The 16413-nt window shown below is 47.4% G+C and overlaps 1 protein-coding gene across 11 annotated transcripts in view; it reads left to right on the top strand.

Annotated features, from left to right (window-relative positions):
- Nucleotides 1–1306: 1306 nt before the first annotated feature.
- The window catches only part of LOC120892879 (uncharacterized), a 30727-nt gene continuing 15620 nt past the window's right edge, over nt 1307–16413 (top strand). For 2 of the 11 annotated variants that reach the window (XM_078016675.1, XM_078016676.1), the window contains exons 1-7: nt 1309–1444; nt 6298–6499; nt 7948–7995; nt 9523–9807; nt 10275–10392; nt 10735–10835; nt 15210–15486. In XM_078016675.1, coding sequence (XP_077872801.1) covers nt 9760–9807; nt 10275–10392; nt 10735–10835; nt 15210–15486 — 544 coding nt within the window. In that variant the 5' untranslated portion in view covers nt 1309–1444; nt 6298–6499; nt 7948–7995; nt 9523–9759. The other 9 variants (XM_078016671.1, XM_078016670.1, XM_078016669.1 and 6 more) reach the window with 9 other exon arrangements.

Raw genomic sequence — 16413 nt, 5'->3', positions numbered from 1 at the left:
CGCTATATCCCTGTTGCTTGCTGCATCTCACCACCAACACCTGGTAAAATGATAGTGACTCTCACTGCATTCTAGTTTTGTTTCTCATGTAAATGAGAAATATGGCAATATTTGGCAATATTGGCATCTTTTCAATGTTTAATGAACACTGGATTTATTTTTCGAAGACTTGCCTATTGTATTTTTTTAATTAATTAATCTATTTATTTATTTATTTTTATTTTTAATTTTTTTTTGAGAATTTTATTTATTTTTTTATTGGTTATTCAAAACATTACAAAGATTGTAGAATCACATTGGTTACACATCCACATTTTTACATAATGCCATAATAGTAACTGTTGTTGAAATGTATTAAACATTTTCAATGTTTAAGGAACACTGGATTTATTTTTCAAAGACTTGCCTATTGTATTTTTGTACTCAGTTGTTTTTTCCCTTGTGATTTGTAAATTATTCATCCATTCTGGAAATTAACCATTTGTCTGTTACATTTGGCAATTTATTTTTCATGGTCTTTTAATCTTTGTTATGGTATTTTTTATCATCTAGATATTTTTACCTGTGACAAAAATGTATTCATTGCTATTTTATAAGCTGTGCTTTTTGCCTTATTAAAGAAATCCTGTCTGACCTAGATGTTACAATATAGTGCTATCATTTTTACAAGTTTTAAATATTGTTTCAATTCATCTTAAAGTTGCTTTTGTGTGAGGACAGTTCTATTGAGGTGAAATTCTGATTTTATTATTTTACATATGGTTAATTAATTGCTCAGTACTATTACTTAAATAGTGTTTTCTTGTTAACTAATTTGTAGTTCCAACTTGTTTTCAAAGTTGATATGTATGGGTGGATTTTCTTTTAGGATCTCCTCTATCTTCCATTTTGTTCTCTGTGAGAGTGTGTGTGTGTGTGTGTGTGTGTGTTGCACACGTGTACACACACTCTAATACGTTACTGGACGTCATTGGCTAATATTAGGATGTTTGCATCTTAATTCAAGGTGTTATTGTCAAAAAAGTTTTCTCTTCTACTATAACTCTCACCTGTTTGGCCTGATTTGCAGCAGCCTGATGGCTCAGGTCTTGCAATACCCTCTGCAGTGGTGTTAGTTTGAACTAGACATTGGGTTCTAGGTCTGGGGAGGTCAAGCCTGGCACAGGGTTACACTGCAGGGGGAAGGGCATCCCACTTTGGTAATCGTCTTTACAACAGCTTATCCAGCAGTCTGTTGACTGACCTCTATCTCCCAATGACACAGCTCAGGAGCCAAGAAAAGAGCATATAAGTGGATTTAGAATTGGGTTATACGTGCCACACTAAAATAAGAACCAATATAGTTATAACAGCTCTGCAGGCCCAGCTTCCAAGTCCCCGTCAGAGATATGACCAATTATACGGTGACTGCATGCAGAAAGCCAAAATTCTAGCTTCCCATCAGGTAGGTAAGGGTGGCCCAAGGTCCTCCTGGGAATGACACCTTTCACCAATCAGGAGCTTTTCCATCTTTCCCACTCATTAGTTTCATTGCTGGACAGAGCTGGTATCCCACCTCTATCACGTCCCAGGTTTAACCATGGTCAGATTTGTTTGTCTAGAAAGAGAAGGTCTCGTATGTTTCTTTCACTCTTTACCCACAGTGACTTTTCTGAGTTTAGAAGAAGTTATGTAAGAGAGTAATTGTCCTTTCCTAGAATGTTTGATAAAATTTACCTGTGAAATTATCTCATGCTGCAGATGTTTAGGGTGGGGAAGGGAAGAAGCATGTGGTTGACCACTGACTTAATTTTCTGAGTGACCAATTCAGGGTTCCTATTTGTTGTCGAGTCTGTTTTGTCAATTTATTCTGAAAATATGGATTTCATCAAAATCATCAGAATTATTGTCATAATGTTATTCTCAGTACTGTTGAACGACTGCTAAAATTTCTCCTAAAATGGCAGTAATGTTTTCTTTTTATTCTTACTGATGTTCATTATTATTATTATTGTGTGTGTGTGTGTGTGTGTGTGTGTGTGTGCGCACACGCGTGCACACACACTGGGGATCAAACTCAGGGCTTCATGCACACCAGCAAGCACTCTACCACTGAGCCACATACCAAGCCTGACTCTTCCTTTTCTTGAGCAATCTTATCAGAGAGATTTTTATTAATCAATATTTCAGTTAATTGCTTTTTAAAAAATAACCATTTTTACAATATTTCTATTTAATTTTTTTGAATCTTTGTATTTTTATGTTTCTTTCAGCTTCTTCTGTAGGTTTTTCTTAACTTTTAAGCAAAATGTGTACCTTCTGGTGGTTTAATTTTTTCCAATATATACATGTAAGACAATATAGTTTCCTCTAAGTTCCCTTTAAATTGCATTACTTAAGCTTTAATGTATAATCTTTTTATTATCATTCATGTCTAAATTCCCATTATGATTTCTATTTTAAGTCATGAATTATTAAATATGGCTTTTCAATTTCTAAACATATGTTTTATTTGTCTCTTTAGATTATTTCACTCAAAGAAGCTAGCAGCAGCCTATTCTCTTTTTTTTTTGGCAATAAAGCAGAAGGCTTTTCCCAAAATTTTGGTGGAGGTAACCATTGTATCTAGTTTATTTTACAGAAAATTTACTTTATATCGTAGATCAAATGCACAACTACACAGAGTGGTGTTTATTGACCACTAAATTAATCTTATTTTTATGGGCATGCAATGATGCCACCAACATTTTGTCATATAGGAAAGGAATACAGTTGGTACTGAGGATGCTTTTATCAAACTAAGAAATATAAGAAATACATGAATGATTCTGTGAGAGGGTAGACAGGGTGGGTGGGGAAGGGGCACCTGACCCAGAGAGGTGGTAGGAAGTGAGGAGACTCCCTCAAGACTCCCACCAGAAGGTGGCTGGAATTGGCCAAAGAGTGGAGAACGGTCCCCAGGAAAGAGGAGCCGCCTAAGCACATGTGTGAGTAGCAAGAATAAGTGGACTTTGTGTGCTGCAAGAAAGGCTGAGCCCTGAACTGTGAGTAGTCTGCAGAAGTCAGATGAACCACAGATTCCACTAGGGGAGGCTTCCAGGCGAGGCTTGGTGAGTGGCTCCTCACGTCTGTGCTCAGCTCTTCAGCTTCTGCAGGGCTCACACCTCCCTCCTGCTGGGCTCAGGAGGTCTCCCTACCTTCCTCTAAGGGACGACCAGGGCTGGCTAGTCTCAGAGCCACCCCAAATTGTCCAGCTCAGCTCCTACACACAAACAACATCCCCCAGGGAACAGCTGTCCCCGCCAGGTGCGTGCCAAGAGACTTACACTTGACCTTGCTTAATTCCCCAGCAAGCCCGGGGCACATCCACAGTGGTGCTCCACACTGCACATGAGGAAGCTGAGGGTTGGGGTGTTAAGCACTTGCCCAACTAAGTCGCTCTCAACTCTCTCAACGACGTTGTCCACAGAAAACTTTCTCCTACTTTGGGGGGCAGGATTGTCCGTGAAACTTCATACACTGCAGCCTTAATCCCCAGTGCTGTGGTATTTGGAGATGGGCTTTGGGAGGTAAATAGGCTTAATTGAGTCATGAGAGTGGGGCCCTCATGATGGTGTTAGTGACCTTCGACCTTGTGCTCTGTCTCCCTGTCTTCCTCTCCCTCTACGCTTTTGAGGGTATGTGAGGATATGGCAAGAAGACAGCCATCTACCTACAAATCAATTAGCCTGCATTTTGATCTTAGACTTTCCAGCCTCTAGACTGTGAGAAATCAACGCCTGCTGTTACGTGACCCAGTCAGGGGGTTTGCTATGGCAGCCTGAGCTAATCCACATTCACAGCCAGAAAGTCGCTGAGATAGGATTTGTTTCCTTTAGGCCCCAGCACAGAAGCCCATGCCTACTCCTTTGTCTCTCTAAAAAATGAGAGCCTCAGTCTGTCTCGTGGACTCTCGGAGGCAAAGGCTCCCATGCCCAGTCAACATTGCTAAGAGTTCTGTAGCAGCTGCCCATGGGTGAGGCCTCACAGGTGAGTCAAAGCCACTTAACTCACTCACAGGTGACTTAAGTCAGGATGATCTGAGCTAGAAATGACAGAATATTCAACTAAACATGACCTCAACCATAGGGATTTTCCCCCAATCATACGATGTGCAGAGGTGGGTGGCCCCGGCACTGATTCAGCCAGTGCTGAGGGAGCAGCTGGATGCCGTCACCAAGGGCCCACGGGTTTCCCTCTTTCTGAGCTGCCTTTCTCAAGGAATCAGCCTCATCTATATGCATGGTCCCACGGGACAGTGCCAAAAGCATAAGGGAGGTGCAGCTTTTTTTTTTTCTTCCTCAATCTATTATTTCTGTGAATTTGGGAGGAACATTTTTTAGTTTCTCCCTCAATATAGGAAACTTCTTTTTATGCCCCATTGACTTAAACTGTCCCACACTGATTCACACAGGCAAGCTGCAGAGGAGGACCCAGCATGTTTGACCCCAGGGTGGGAAGCAGGCTCAGCTGGAGATGGGAAGAGGGAGGACAGGTGCTGCTGGTCTGGAACCAGCAGTGTCTGCCACAGAAGCTCAATTAAGAGAGTCTTGTTGTTGGCTGCTGTTGTGTGCTTACTCTCCTATGGTTTATAAACCTCTAAGACTAATTGGGGAAACAATTACTTTATTAGCTATGAAAATCCGTTTGGTAGAAACACTTTCAACACCAAGAGTCAATTATTTATTCAGTTTATGCAAGAAATATTCACTGAGAAACTACTTCTTGCTGAGCTAAGTACTGTAGACAGAAAATAAAAATAATTTGTCATATGGATAATCATAATGATGGATTCCTCTGTGGTAGAAAAGTCTAAGAAAAAGTCTAACATGTGATTGTTATTAGACCTCCCTACCTCTAGGGGTGACAGATTCCCACTTCTTCTAAAGTAAATCTTCCATTCTGACTCAAATAAGGAATAAGCTGAAGAGACTAAAATGTGGGTCATTACATGCAGGATTTATCCCTGGGAACTTATAAGTCAAAGCAGACAAATGCCATGAGGTTATAATTCTGGGAAAATCAAACTTGCAAACACCCAATTTTATAGGTTGTAGCATCCTAGGTTTTCCATTAGAGGATCTCAATAAGTTAAGGCTTCCCACCATCCTTCTAGGATCTACTGTCCCTGCAGGAAGCAGAGCCCTACATCTGTGACCCCAGGACAACATTCCAGGTGCCTGGCACTGTGAGGGATGTGGGCAGAGAAGGAGGCAGCAGCTCTGACAGGCCTGGGGAGGGCAGAGCAGGGGGCAGGGCCTTCCAGCTGAGAGAAGGTCTGCATAGGAGGCTGGAGGTGGGGCACACAATGACAGTGACAGTGAGAGTGGCTGTGTCGGGTACTCAGACACTAAATCATCAACTCTTTACTTCCTAAGGCAGCTGACCTACAGAAAAGTTAAAAAATATGCTAAAAAGCAGAATAAATGAGTTTCAAACCCAGCTTTATTTTTCCGACCAAATTGTAATCACATTGAAGTAACTGGGGTACACCTGTTAGCCAGAATGGACTATTCACACAGGTTGAGGGGAGACCTATCAGGAAAGGAGAATGGGGATGGACAGGGAGGACCAAGCACTTCTTGGGAGCAGACTCTGTGTTCATTCATTTAGTCCTACCACCTGGTCTACAGCTGGTGTCGAGGGATGTTTGTTTAATAAGTGGATGGAGCAGTACATGTGATATTGGTATTATATTCACAAACTATGGGTTTAATCTGTGGTTATTGGGGAGTTAGGAATATATACAAAGCAGACATAGTGATAGAAGAATGAAACTGTCTGGATGGATTTGGAAGAAATGTGCAGAATCTCTGTTCCCAAGTGCTGAGGGCAGAGTTTGTCCAATGGCACCCAATACGGGGAGTCCTGTGTGCCCCAGGCAGCTCTACCTAGGCTGGTGATCTAGGCTGTAAGTCCCACTAGGTGGAGGATGCACAACCAGGAGATGGGAGCTGGGGTCTGACCAAACTCATTACCCTCCCACAGACATCTTCCTGCCTGCTCACTCCTGGGTGAGGCCACCCAGGGCCAGCAGAGCCCTCAGGACTCTCCCCAGTTCCAGCTCCCTCTTGTCTCTAGGGTCCAGTGACTTCACTGTAAATGCTTCTTCTCAGGTCTAGCTCATGCCGCTCTGCCCAGCCCCTTGGGCATGGCATCTGTTGTCAAGCCATGTTAGCATCTTTTCCTGGGGTATTTCTCTTTGTGACATTCCCCAGAGGTGTAGAAAGGAGGCCTTCTCTTTTGCTCTCACTGAGATGTCAATATCTCACCCTCCAGCTAACTGAGGACCACAGTCAGAGCAAGAGGAACAAAGATGTGGTAACAGAGGGAAGATCTCCAGCAGGCCCCAGTCAGTAGGAACCAAGAGTGTGGGGGTAGCACGGGGATTACAAAACCAGGAAGGAAGAGTTATTTGGAGGCACACCTGACTTGCCAAAGGATGAAGACCATAAGAAAACATGTCAGGAGGAGACCACAGGTATGTCATGTGTGCATGTGTGTGTGTGTGCACACGCACACCCCTGGGGTTGGGTGTCCTAGGGAACTGTGTCAAATCTAGAGCATATGATCGAGGCTAAGTTTGGCTAGGTATCAATTGCTTTTGGATAGTGCACTAACTAAAGAAGATAGAATTGATGGACAGCAGTTCCTTAGAGAAAGAGGCATCCTGAACACATCAGGAAGAGAACCGCTGTTGATCAGGAATGCCTGCCAGACATACATGATAGGAGGGCACAACCTGTGTGCCAGGTGTCTGCTGTCTCACAGGGAGTCATAGGCTCAGCAATGCTCAAAGACGCTGTGGACTAGAGGGTCAAGTTCACATTTTTTCACTGGTGAAAGGGGCTTTTACTGCCCCTTAAAGCGCTATTAGGTAATAAGGTTCAGCTTATTTTCTTACAATGTGATGCAGTTAGGTTTAGCTGTCCAAAAGCTCTTCCCTAGATTGGTCTGAACTCCACCCTCTTCCTTACACTGTGTTGGTCATCGTGCTGCCTCTTGAGCTGTAAGGATGAGTGAGTGTTCTCTTTCTCAGGTAGCGTTTGTGCTCTTTGGAGCATTCTTTCCCCTGTATCCCAGTTATTTGGTGGCTTTGAGAACCTCGGTGCTCAGCTCAGTCCTCTCAACTCAGTCCTGTGGACTGCACCTGCAGCAGGTGCCCACCTCCCCAGCTGCTGCAGGGACAACTCCAGTGTTTCCAGCCCCCCACTTCCCAACCCCCTTAGCCCATGGCTGAGCTGCTGACTTTCAGGAGGTGATCTCCTCCTCCTGGAGCCTGACTGTTCTCCACTCTTCTCTAGAGCATCTCCATTTTGTTCCTGCTTCTACCTCTGGGGCCACGGTGAACTAATTTGCCAAGAAGACCAGAGTTAGAGGGGATCTGTTCCATTTGCTCTTTTCATCTCAGGGTCTCCACACATGTGAAGGCTTCTTTCACAAGATCTGCAAATAGTCCTTCTGCAGTTTCAGCCTAGCTGGTCAGTACCAGAAGGCAGTTACAAGGGACAAGGACACCCAGGAAAGGACAAGTCTGTGTCCCAGAAGGCAGCAGGAGTTAAAGCAACTAAGGCAGATTGGAGCTCATGCCAACCCCACCCACCATCCAGGTGCACCAGGGATTGCCTGAGACATTCCCGTGGGCAGCGGCAGGAGCAGCTGCTGGGATGTGGGCTAAAGGATGGGCCTTCACTTGACTTATAGAGGTGCAGGTTATGTAAGCAGATGGGACGGGGAGTGGGAGGGGGTGCAGGCAATGAAGATCCAAGAGGGAGAAGACAGCTGCTTTAGAACAGAAAAAAGTGCTTAAAGGAGAGCTCTAGAAGGTGCGGTTGTTGTTATAGGTGATGTATTTCTCTTCTTTGTAACCTTAAATAACCTTCTTCTTAAATAATAATTTTTAAAAAATCTACCTCTTTTCTTTCTCAGGTTTGATGAGCTAATTTGTGATGTGGCAGAGAAGGAGCGAGTTTGAGGGTGTGTACTTGACTGTGTTGTTCTGTTCTTTGATGTTTATACGTTGAGAAAAGAATTAAAAGCAGACAGAGGCAACCTGAGAGGTCTTAGCTAAATCCAGGTTGCAGCAGATGTCAGAGCTTAGGACCCTTCAGCATGGCCCAGGGTGAGGGCAGGCCTTGGGTGGCTGTAAATATGATGTCCTCAACCTGCTAGGCCCATTTGCAAGGCCTGTTCTCCTAAAAATCACAGACAAACTAAAGATCCTATCAGGACAGTATGAGAGTTGGTGACTATAAAGATTTTGACAAATATCTCTCATATTTCTTTTAAAATGGGGGACAGGTCTCCAGATCAGGAAAACACAAAGGACGTTTTACACATCCTAAGTAGATGTCAAGGGATATTGTACAATTGGTATCCATTTACCGGTTCTTATTTCTAAGTAATTTTGAAGGATCTTTTTTCCCTGAAGCTTCAAAGAGATGCGAGAGTATCTTTAACAAAATGCAGGTTGAGATGCACAGCTTGAAAACCAATTAAAACACCCCTTTTCGCCTATCACCATTTTACAATTTATGCAATGGGGCCATCTTCGCCTGCCCCTAAATAAAAGCAAGACAAGTCCCCAGCTCTTCTAGTAACTTGCAAGTAACTGGCAGTTCTACGGCCATTTTAAGCCTCACCATTGTCTCGATTTAGTAACTGGGTGCTGGCTCCAAGATCGGCCAAAAACTGCAAAAGGTCTGGTCCTAAGTCTTCCTCCTTCCTCAGTTCAGGTGTGGAAGCCTGTGGAATTCCAGGAAGGGGAGCTTTGGGATTGACTTCTTGATTTCTCAGAATTGTGCTTCAACAGTTTCCCAAATGTAAGCTTCTCAGAAGCTTCTGTCCCCTCTGGGGCTGGAAGGGAGGGAGCAAGCACAAGAGAACAGGGAAAGTCCTCCTTAGATGACACCATCATTCACCACCCTAGCACCCCAGGACCTGGCGGAAGCCTGGGCGTTCAGGGACACTTCAGAAGTCTGACCACTGAGGAACTTCCCGGAACTTTCCCCAACCCAGGGGGAAGACAGGCTGTGGGTGAACGTTGCACCTCTTTCCTCACACCTAGAAATCCAGGCTCTTGATTGGGGTCTCACGACCACTACTGTTAATCGGAAGGTCCCGACTCTGGCCCTCTCTCAACACAGAGAGTTCCACGCTGACGCCTGCAAACATTCCCATGTCCCTCCATTCAAGAAACACTGGGTCTCCAAGCAGCAAGCTTCCTCAGGTTCCATCCACAAAGCAGGACCTTAACCCTCTCCCTTTGCATTTCCTGGCAAGGAGACGAATCTCAACCTCCAGGGACATTCCAAAGCCCTTGGGATGATCTCACTCAAGTCTCTCTCCCCAACCCTGAGGTGACACCCAAAATCCAAGAGCATCTTGGAAAAACTCTCCCCAGCGATTTTCCTTCTTTCATGCTTTTTAACTCTCTTTGGAGCAACAATGGAGAAGAGGAGCCTGGGCGGGCCCTGACACTCTCTTGTGCCCTCTCCCTCTTAGCTCTGGACTCCTCATCTGTTATCTCAGGGCACTCGTCAGAGGCTGTGGTTTCAACATCCTGCAACAAATTTGTTCTGAGATAATTTCCGTGCCAGGAGGAACTTTTATTCTTTCTCTCTTTGGTCTCCCATCCAAATGTTCCGTGCCTTTGTGGATCTGTGACTCAGAAGCTAAGACACACTCTAAGTCACAAGATGGAATGACTCATGCCTGTTTTGTACTCTTCTAAATCCTGAGATGCAGAGTAACTATATCAAAGTCAGCTGGAATATTCTAGAATTCCAGGTAAGGGGGCAAAGAATTCCAGGTAAGGAGGACTCCAAAGTTGGGGAAAGAATTTTGTGTGCTAATAATTTAAGGGAGAGAGCTTTGTAGTTTGCTTTATTCTGGTAAGATGGTAGCTAGACCTGAAATGATAAGATATCGTATTTAGTATTGATGACCTCCTGTGTCAGAAAGCAGCTTGCACTGCTTCATTATAACATCTCAGTCTGCAAAACAACTCCCCTAGCCAGCATGTATACTTTGATTAGCTGTTACTTCCTCCAGAAACCCTGTCCTGACCTCAGACTATATCGAAAGCCCCGTTCCATTCTCTCAGAGCAAGCTGTAGTTGAGTGCTTGTCACATGGCATGGTAATCATCTGTGAGGTTATGCTGTAGCAACAGATAACCCCCAATCTAGGATGCTTAAAGAGCAAAGGCAGAGCACATAGTCACGCAAACCCCCAGAGACTCTCCCTTCATTGCAGGGACTCAGCCTGCCCAGTTCCTGGGATCTTGTCTCCAGTTCAGCAAAGGTTGTTGCAGTGGAGAAAGAAACAACAGGAAGGATCCATGTCAGTTGTCCCAGGCTGCAGCCTGGCATGTGTGAGTCACCTCTCCCGTGGCCCTGGGGTCAGGACTGGTCCCGTGGTCTTGCTTCCCTGTGAGGGGCGTGGCAGTGGTGGGAGGATGCGGGGATGCAGTTGGCAAGCTGGAGTTGCTCACCTGCTCCTCCAGACCTCCCTGTCATCCCTTCAGAGCCCAGTGTGCTGAGCCCCGCACAGGCCAGATTTGACAGGAGCTGGGATTCTGGGAGCTGTGGGAGGCCCAGCACGTGAAACTCTCAGTCTTGGCAGAGGAGTCTCAATTGTTCTTTTAAACAATATGAGCGACCATTTATCGGATGGCCTCCTGCTACCTTAACTCCATTATTTCTGTTCTTTGCAGCAAATCCATCAGGCAAAGACTGCAACAGTCACGTGGCTGAGTCGGGATTTGGGCCTGAGTCTATAAAGCCTACACTGTTTTGCACTATGCAAGTATTTGAGGCAAGTACAGAATGTTCAAATCTGTGTGGGAAAGAAAAACCCAGGCAAGCTATGAAAGGGAGAAGAGTCAGGAGGCTGCTAAAGGGGTCCAGTGGGAAGCTGTGGATTGCTGAACCAGGCTTGGGACGACGGTGGGAGTGGGGAGAATGACCTCTAAAGTTGGTGGAAATCTCTAAACCTGACCCCATCCCTGAGGATATTTCCAAGAATCAAGGCCAGGTTGTCAGAGTTCAACGTCTTTCCTGTTCTTCTGATGGCCAGAGCAGACCACTCATCCTGCAGAGGAGTGCAGAAGCCCATGTGGAAGTCCATACAGAAGTCAAATTTCCTTTGCTGTATTTTATTTTGGCAACTCTATTGAGTGCCCGCAATGCCCCATGGGGGCTGGGGACAGGAGGGCTTACAGATGGGGACGAGACCCAGAGCCTCCCTCCAGGCGTGGGCCATGTTCAGACGGGTCCTTCAGACCACTGGGAGCCAAGGCCCTTAGGAGTGTGGCAACAGGGAGCAATGTGAGTCCAAAGAAGCCACTCTGTAGAGTCTGGAAGGGAGGCTGTCAGGACATTGGAAGTGGAGGAGAGGCTGGGTTAGAATCAAGGACTGTGGGACCCTGGGGTTCTGAGCTCACCTCCCGTTGCTTCCTGAACTGGCTGATGGCCCAGAGAGCTCTGCTGTGCAAACACAGCTCAGGGAGCTGGCACAGGCGTGGCACGAGGGAGGACCACCGAGCTTCGGGACTCCTCAGTCATGGCTGCCACTCTGCTGCCAATCTGTTTTATGATCTCGGACATCACTTTGTCCACTCTGAGCCTCCGTCTTCCCCTGATCTCCCAGTCACCCATTAGGTAGAGGTAGGCATGGCAGAATGTCGCTCTTCTATCAAAAACAAAGCTGAGAGTTGGGGGAGGTGATCCTTGCTCTGAGGTGATCCTTGCAGTTGCCTGGGAGGTAGATTATCATCACCAGATCACTTCACAAAAGGGCAACACCAGGGAGACCATTTCCCAACCCCGTGCAGCTGGCTGGTGGAAAGCAGGTGTTCCAAGCTGTGCTGAGCCGTCGACAGCTGTATCCTTCCACTTCTGCTCACACGCGGGGAGCACGGAAGCCTGGGTGTGATTTCCTGAAAATATGAAACGTTACCTTCACCAGAGGGAAGACTTTTGAAAAATTTGCAAAACATTCTGCTTCCAGTAGCTATTTGGTGGCTCTGAAGGCATTTGTATGTGGAATATTGCAGAGAAGATCACAAACCTCTGCACCCCATGACTCGAAGGAACCAAGATTTCCCCCCTTCTCTAAAGCAAATTAAATGTTGCATAATGAGATCCAGGTAAGATGGAGTTAAATAACAAAACTGTGGACATGAAGCTCTGTCCTCATTAAACTGGAAGACACGCTTTGCCTTTTTGCCTGTCATCTGGGGTCATACCCCATCACCTCCTGGATTCCGAATCACCCCAAAGCCTGCAGTCAAAGCCATCTCACACTATTAGTCTTCTAGACTCTTTCTTCTTTAAATGTTATTAAATTTATGAAATCCTGAGCAGAATGACTTTGATCTAGTATTCCAATTTAGAAAACTTTAGCTTAGGTGTCACAAGTCAGACAATGTGGAATCTGGGCTGTAGGCAGACTGTAATTTACTTTTTGCTTTGTATTTTTCTAAAAACCTAATGCTTGCAGTTGGAAGAACCCATTTCACTTCCATTAAGTCTTTTTACTTTTATTTCCAATCTCCTTCAAACCGACTACTCTTATTTACATCTTTATTGCTTCCTCTAGAGTCCTGGCCACCATCTCAGTCCAATTGCTCCAGCCTCCAGTTTTGCTAGGTACAGATCAATTCTACGGTGCAGTTGGGGGATTTATCACAAGTCCAAACCTGCTCTGTCTCTCACCTAGGAGAACTTCGACTTCTCCACCCTGTCCACTGCCCATAGGATGAAGTCCAGGCTCCCTAGACAGGCAAGCCAGACCCTCTGCAGTCTACACACCTCATGCTGGTTTTCCTGAGGCTCTGCTCCTCCTGCCCTCTGCTAATTTTCCTGGCTGACTCTTGTTCATCTTTGGATCTAAACTCAGACCAAACCCTAAAATACTCTAAAAAGATGGGCCTGACTCCTTAGTACTGATTAGGGTTGGTTCCTTTGTGTTCTCAGGGGCCCCAATACTTCTCCAATTTGGGGTGACCAATTACCCCAAATTTAATCCCATTAATTTCTCCATATCCCTTAAGAGAGCACCATTTCCTACAAGGTTGGAATCATCAGAAAGTGTCATCAGAAAAACACCTGCTGCCGAGAAGCTCCCAGTCTTGTCTGAAGGAATAAATGTTAAGACTTATTCTTCAGTGAGACTGAGAACCCTGGCAGTGAGCTCTGTGTAAGGAGACCGCAGCTCACAGGTTTGAGTGATTTCTCCCCCAAGTGAGAGCTTTCCCTGATCCTCCTCTGACAATCCCAGAGCACAAACGCTGAGCCTTGCACACACGAGTGCTCCACACGTTTCCATAGGAATAAGAGAGTGGAGCCGACCGGGTCTGTCTGCTATGAACCTGGGGTGAGCCCCTGTGCCTTGTGGAGGGCTCCGTGGCTCCAGTGGCCTCAGAGACCCCAATGTCCCCATGTCTGTCCTCTCTACAGTCACCTCGAGAAAGATCAGGAGAAAGTCAAGACAGCTGGATGATCCCATTAACAACCAATAATCTGGGAATGTTGCTAAATTCATTTGAAGCTGAGCTACCTGCAATTCCCCGTGGGTCCATTAACCTGCAGCCGGAATTAGATTACGGAGGAATAACATTAGAGAGTCACAGTGCTCAGTTCATTGAAAGGCACACCTGTGAATCACAGCATCATCCTCTTTGAAAGGCAGAGGATTCCGTCACCCCCAAACCCCCTGGGACCACTCACGAATGTCCGGCTTGAGGTTTATTTTAGAGAAATCACATTTTCAATATGGGTTCTAAGATCTATTTATTGTTTTAAAAAATCTGTTTGAAATGAAATAAATGTCGCACTTTAGAGTGAGGCCAAGGTAAGCTAGAGTTCAAGCTTGGACCTGCCATCTCCTGGCCTGGTGACCACAGGGAGGGTACGCAGTGTCTCTGAGCCTTACAATCATGTTGACGGTGGGGGGGGGGTGGCCATGACACACATGTCCCAGTCCTGGGAGGAAGACTGGCACCTGGACATCGCCATCTGAGGAGACGGTATGGGAGCACTGGAGAGAACCACCCCCCCTGGCCAAGAGAGTGAAGAATGGAGCCTCAAAGAGACGCCCCCCCCCCCCCGCCCCCGAGCAGAGCCAGGAAGAAGCAGCAGGTGCAGGTGGAGTAGGTGGCAGGACACAGCACTTGTCCTGGAGACGGTCTGGGCTCTCACAACTGAAAAGTACAGGAAAGGCTGTTCAGTGCACTGGTCAGAACTCGGGGGGGGTGGGGGGTGCTCCTCAAACGGGCAGGAGAAGGAGCTATGGTCAAGTGCCTGGGCTGGAGGGACGGTGGCCCCACGATGCAGCTGGGCTGACTGAGGCAGACATTGAGTCCAGAAGAGATGCTAGTCGCCTGGGGGGTCACCCAGCACCCTCAGAGCCCTTCACCTCTAAACCAGTGCTGTGAAAGAGTGCCAAGTGATTAGTCTGGGAAAAGGACTGGGGCCTCCAGAGCCCGTCACATGCACCCCACTTGGAGATGGTGGCTGCCCCCACCTGGCCCAGGACAGCCATCTGCTCTTGCTGCAGGTTCCTCCACAGCCAGGCACCCCAACTCCTCCCATCACAGGCTGCCCTTCCTCGCTGCTCCCTCTCAACGCCAGGTTGTCAGGTCCTCCCAGGGGACAGTGAGAACAGAGCGCAGCCACCTCAGAGGACATGCAGCCTACAAGACCCTGGGGAAGCTCCTCTCCTGTGGAAGCCGAGTCCTCTTCCCGAGCCTGGGTCGGCCACCCTCTGCAGCACCCACACTCAGTAGCCAGGGTGCAGGGAGGGGAAATGGCGGGTGTTAGTCGAAGAGACAGTCTGTGGCTTAGCAAATCAGTGTGACCTGGGGTGGGACACAGAGCCTTTCTTAGTCTCAGCCTCTAAGTTTGACTTACCTGCCAAACGGGAGTTGTGGTATGTGACAGAAGGCTGAGAGTGTGGTGCCCGGCCCAACCAGCCACCGCGCACCTCCATCAATGCTGGGCTTCTCCCCTCCCCCTCTTCCGTCCTCCCTTCCTCCTTTCCTCCTCCCAAGCCTCCAGTTCATCTCCTTCTCCTCCTCCTACTCACATCCCGTATGTCCCCTGTCCTCGTTGAAGCCCGAGGACAACATCAGTGATCACACTCTCAGAGTGAACCAGACCTTCCTGTTTTGCTTCCCGATGGCACCAGTTCCTCCTGAGGACAGAGCTGTCTCTGTTCCTCTGTGCCGTGGGCAGATGGCGGGGAGTGTGTGTTCCTGCAGAAGAGCGTGCTGTCCCTGCTCCCCAGCCTCCCGCGGGCCCCTTCCTGGAAGACATCCAGAAGGACCGGCAGCACTGCATCAGCTTCCCAGACCACAGGAGCACTCACCACCTTCGAAAGCACGAGGCTGAGAGGAATGACATGGAGGGCCCCATGGAGGTTTCCAGAGCACCAGGGACCAAGGCCCTGAGGACCGCATTGGCTGGTGAGACAGGGTCCCTCACAGGTGGCTCTCCAGTTGACGGAGGCGCAGGAGCCGCTGTCATTGTGTCTATAGCTTAGGAAACCCAGGTGAGATGGGCTTGGTCGCTCTCCCCAAATACAGTGACTAGGAAACAGATGTGGTAAGGTGCCTGGTCCTGAGAGGCCGAATCAGTGTTCTTTCACTATGATAACTGCCTCTATATATTTCATAAGTATTTGGATTTTCAACCAAGTCTAGATAAATAACTCAGAAGTTTCATTTTTCTTCATGGTTTGACTTTTGTTTTTCACTTTTATGGTCAGTTTTGGTTAAGGGCAAGAATCAACCTCTTCCCTATTGAAACTGTCCCTTCTGTCATTCTGCCTCTTCTGCTGGGGCTTCACACCACCCATCATCCATGCAAAACCCGGGAACCATCTTAAACCCTTGCTACTTCTCACACCCTCCTGACTCCCCCCAGTCAACCCAGGCCCCGTAACGGCCTGTACAGGTACCTCTTGCACCTGTCCTTCTACCCCACCCCATCAGCACGCGACCCCAGGCTGTTTCCTGCCTGTGAGGAGCAGTGACCTCCATCTGGTGGCCCTTCTGAGGAGCCTCCTCCCAGTTGAGGCTGCATACATCAGGGAGGTGGTCCTCCATGACCCCACTTCCTAAAGGAAGCACCGCGTAACCAGGGAGGGTCTCACAGCCAGACACAGCCTTTACACACAAGGCCCCTCACCCTCAATACCTCCCCAACTAACACGTCACCCAGTTCAGCAGAGCGCAGCCTCCACCCCCAGCCTACCTGCAGCACGTGCGCTCCTCACTGAACCTTCCTCCTCCCAGATGTGGACCAGTCCACCTAGCAGCAAGGTAGCCTCCCCTGCCACCCTCAGACACTCCCTACCCTCTGCAGAAGTGCCCCTTCCTGAGGTTCACCAG

The sequence above is a fragment of the Ictidomys tridecemlineatus genome, chromosome 7 (assembly GCF_052094955.1).
Source record: "Ictidomys tridecemlineatus isolate mIctTri1 chromosome 7, mIctTri1.hap1, whole genome shotgun sequence".
In the NCBI taxonomy this organism is placed as follows: domain Eukaryota; kingdom Metazoa; phylum Chordata; class Mammalia; order Rodentia; family Sciuridae; genus Ictidomys; species Ictidomys tridecemlineatus.
The sequence above is the reverse complement of the archived record's forward strand: the minus strand, read 5'-3'. Positions and strand labels throughout refer to the sequence as shown.